This window comes from Sinocyclocheilus anshuiensis, unplaced genomic scaffold, assembly GCF_001515605.1.
Source record: "Sinocyclocheilus anshuiensis isolate Anshui unplaced genomic scaffold, SAMN03320099.WGS_v1.1 scaffold1872, whole genome shotgun sequence".
NCBI classification, from domain to species: Eukaryota; Metazoa; Chordata; class Actinopteri; order Cypriniformes; family Cyprinidae; genus Sinocyclocheilus; species Sinocyclocheilus anshuiensis.
Genome location: NW_015557203.1, coordinates 227,332 through 230,690, shown reverse-complemented (window position 1 = coordinate 230,690; position 3,359 = coordinate 227,332). Strand labels below are relative to the sequence as shown.

At 40.6% G+C, this 3,359-nt stretch overlaps 1 protein-coding gene across 1 annotated transcript in view; it reads left to right on the top strand.

The window, feature by feature from the left end:
- Positions 1 to 3,359, top strand: part of LOC107678938 (SH3 domain-containing protein C23A1.17-like) — a 7,618-nt gene that overhangs the window by 1,574 nt on the left and 2,685 nt on the right. The window contains exon 2 of the mRNA XM_016474339.1: positions 136 to 528. Within this exon, the coding sequence (XP_016329825.1) occupies positions 136 to 528 (393 nt within the window). The remainder of the gene's footprint in view (positions 1 to 135; positions 529 to 3,359) is intronic.

The window sequence follows — 3,359 nt, the reverse complement described above, 5'->3', positions numbered from 1 at the left end:
TTTGAGGGGTTTGTGGAGTTCCTGGCACGTTCTTCAGCTAAGGGGGCTGCAGCGCCTCCCGGGATGGCCGACAAGGCTGCAGCGCCCCCGAAGGTGGCCGACGAAGCTGCCGCGCCCCCAGTGGTGGCCGAAGAGGTTGCAGCGCCCCCAGAGGCGGCTGATGAAACTGCAGCGCTCCCGGTGGTGGCCGAAGAGGTTGCAGCGCCCCCAGAGGCGGCCGATGAAGCTGCAGCGCCCCGGGTGGTGGCCGAAGAGGTTGCAGCGCCCCCAGAGGCGGCTGATGAAGCTGCAGCGCTCCCGGTGGTGGCTGAAGAGGTTGCAGCGCCCCCAGAGGCGGCCGATAAAGCTGCAGCGCCCCCGGTGGTGGCCGAAGGGGTTGCAGCGCCCCCAGAGGCGGCAGACGAAGCTGCAGTGCCACCCTCTCGGAAACGGAGGAGGAGGAAAAAGGCTTCTTCCGTCCTTCAAGGCCGGGAGGCCTCCCTAGAGCCCGGTGCCCTGCCGGCGCCGCCCAAGCTCCTTGCCCTGCCAGCGCTGCCCAAGCTCCTTGCCCTGCCGGCGCCGCCCAAGTGTGTCTCCCTCGTTAGCCTCCTCGTTTGGTTCCTATTTATTCTCCTGGTGTCTGTCATCCTGTGCTGATCCGTCATTTCTCATTGTGTGTGTTTCGTGTCTGCATGTGATGCAGCTTTAGGCCTGCCTGTCTGTTTTTCCCCCTCGGGGTGGTTTGAGTTTGTTTTTGTTTCATTTTTTACTAAAATAAATAACCATTTCTCCTGCACTTGGGTCCTCGCGTCATCTCCCCGCACGCACCGTGACAAATGTTGCAGTCTTGAATATCCATGCTGAAAGAGCTGTCCATGGTCCTGATCCTCCACGTACTACTATAGGAATCTAATACATGTGACCTACTTTATTTGAAACTTTCTCATCACGTTATAAGTCCTCCATTTATTGCATATGCAATCTTCATTAGTTTGGTATGTCTCTCAACAGGGCTGCTGTGTCTCAAATTGGCTGTCTTACACAGATGTTGCTTCTGAGCATCATGAGTCACTTTATGAGTTCTGTGCATGCAGGGAGCTGTAGTCTGTGTGATTTGTTGCACCTGAATCTTGACAGTTTACAATATCTGCGCATCTCATTGTACCTGCTTGTGTCTGTAGCGATGTCTTTGCGTGTCAGTGATGATTTTTTTGATGTGCAGCAGGAAACAGGCAAGGATGGGATGCAGGCCTAATCCATCTAAATGTTAATACTATAGTCATTAATTACCCATGATGCAGAGTCACATTAAACCATCAAATATTTATAGTCTATTGTGATACAGCTGGCACATTCATCTCAATCAGAGTCAATCCCACCTTCAACTTGATGGTGTCATATCCTTCCCTCCGGCTCCACACAACTAAATCATCAACAACAAAAATGATAGCCCCAATGCAAAAGATGTGATTTGAAAGTGAGGCAACATTTTAATGAAACTTTAATTGAGTTGTAATGTGTATCATGTAGTCTGATACATGCAGACCGTGTTACATGCTATTGCCTCATAGCTTAAACAGCTTTAATCTGGGACAGTCAAAAATCTGGGTGTTATACTAGATAGCAACTTGTCGCCTCTGGCTTGCTTAGTTGGGGACACTTCATTTCCAGCGATACCGTTGACTTGATTGCAAAGATACTATTTAAACTGAGCTGGATGTTGACATCACTGAATTCAATGATGAACTGTCTTTAACTGAAAAATTTGTGTTTACTATTGTCATTTTGCATTATTGACACTATTTTCCTAATTAATGCTGTTCAGTTGCTTTGACACAATCTGTATTGTTAAAAGCGCTATATAAATAAAGGTGACTTGACTTGACTTGACTTGACTTTAGACCCCCAGTATTATCAATCTTAATCGCAGCTAAATGCATCTTGACTCTATTATACCAAGTGATGTCAGTAAGATACAGGGGTTCTACATCATCAATACATTAAGTATTTTAAGAGAAAATATATTACTAATAAAGCAGAAGTGTCTAGCTGATTCTGCATGCAAGAACACATTCTTGTGTAAATGGCTTCTTACGAGTGAGTACAGTAAGTGTGATTTGGCATATAGCACTATAACACTTCGTGTTATATAACACTATAACACTAGCACTATTGTCTGTAGCACTATAAATAAATAAAAATAAATAAATTCTATAAAATATCAAAACTATAAAAGTTAATTAATTAATTTATTTATTTATTTGAAGTTTAAATTTTATTGTAATTTGTTTATTATTAATTATTTACCATAATTTACAGAAGACACCCACTGAAATGTCATTTAGTGTAAAAATAGGTCATACACCAAAAATATTTTTTATATTTTAATAAGTACAGGCTAGAAAAAGTACATTTTTACATAAATACACTGAATGATGATGAAACATTATTTATCCCTTATTTTGACACGTAATTTTTTACAAAAGTTATTTGAAACATTAATGAACAGTAGACACTTTGCTTGCATTTTATGTTTTTCGTACATAAAATCACTTGATATAAAATCACTTGATGCGAACACCAAAATGGGACATCTCGTCTTTGACTTTGACCCATATGTTTTTATACAATAAATAATATAAAAATCTATGAATAAATATTATAATATAAATAAATCTTTATTTTAAATCTGATCTGTAATACATAAATCTGATAACCAGAATAATTTCATGCATGCTAGTAAAAGATCAAGAAAGTAATATTATTTTATTTGTTATCCAAAGTTTGAAGTCCAATAACAGAATTGTGTGTTTTTCCAGCAGTGTTTATTGTATCAATTTTGCTGAATAATAGTCGTTTAAATAGACAGGTTTCATTGTAACAACATGCCCCACTACTGGGTCACAGAGGGTCACTGTTTTCTTTTATCTTGGGCAATAACAGTGGAAATATTCAGTAGCTTTTTTTTTTTTTTTTTTGCAGTCTGGACATTAAGGTATGTGCAGATGAAATTGACTTTCAAAAATAAACCTACCCAAAGACCTATTCACTGCAGTAAAAGGTATGACAGGTAGGCCAGGTTTCTCTTGCACATAAACAGACCACTGGAACAGAGCATAAGCTTAGAGAAATAATGGCATTACATATACTTAAAATCTACCCACATTCTGTTTGAGATCTTACGTAGACATACTTGACACATTATACTTATTTAGGTTCAGAAGCGAAGGGACAATTTACTGTGTTTGTCTGTTGACAATCTATATGCAGATCCCCGGAGGACCTGACTGAGTAGACCTAGTTATTGGTATTTTCATGTCAATTTTCTTCTGAAGCTTATGACTCACTTCACACAGTCCATTAAATGATGTTGTGCAAGC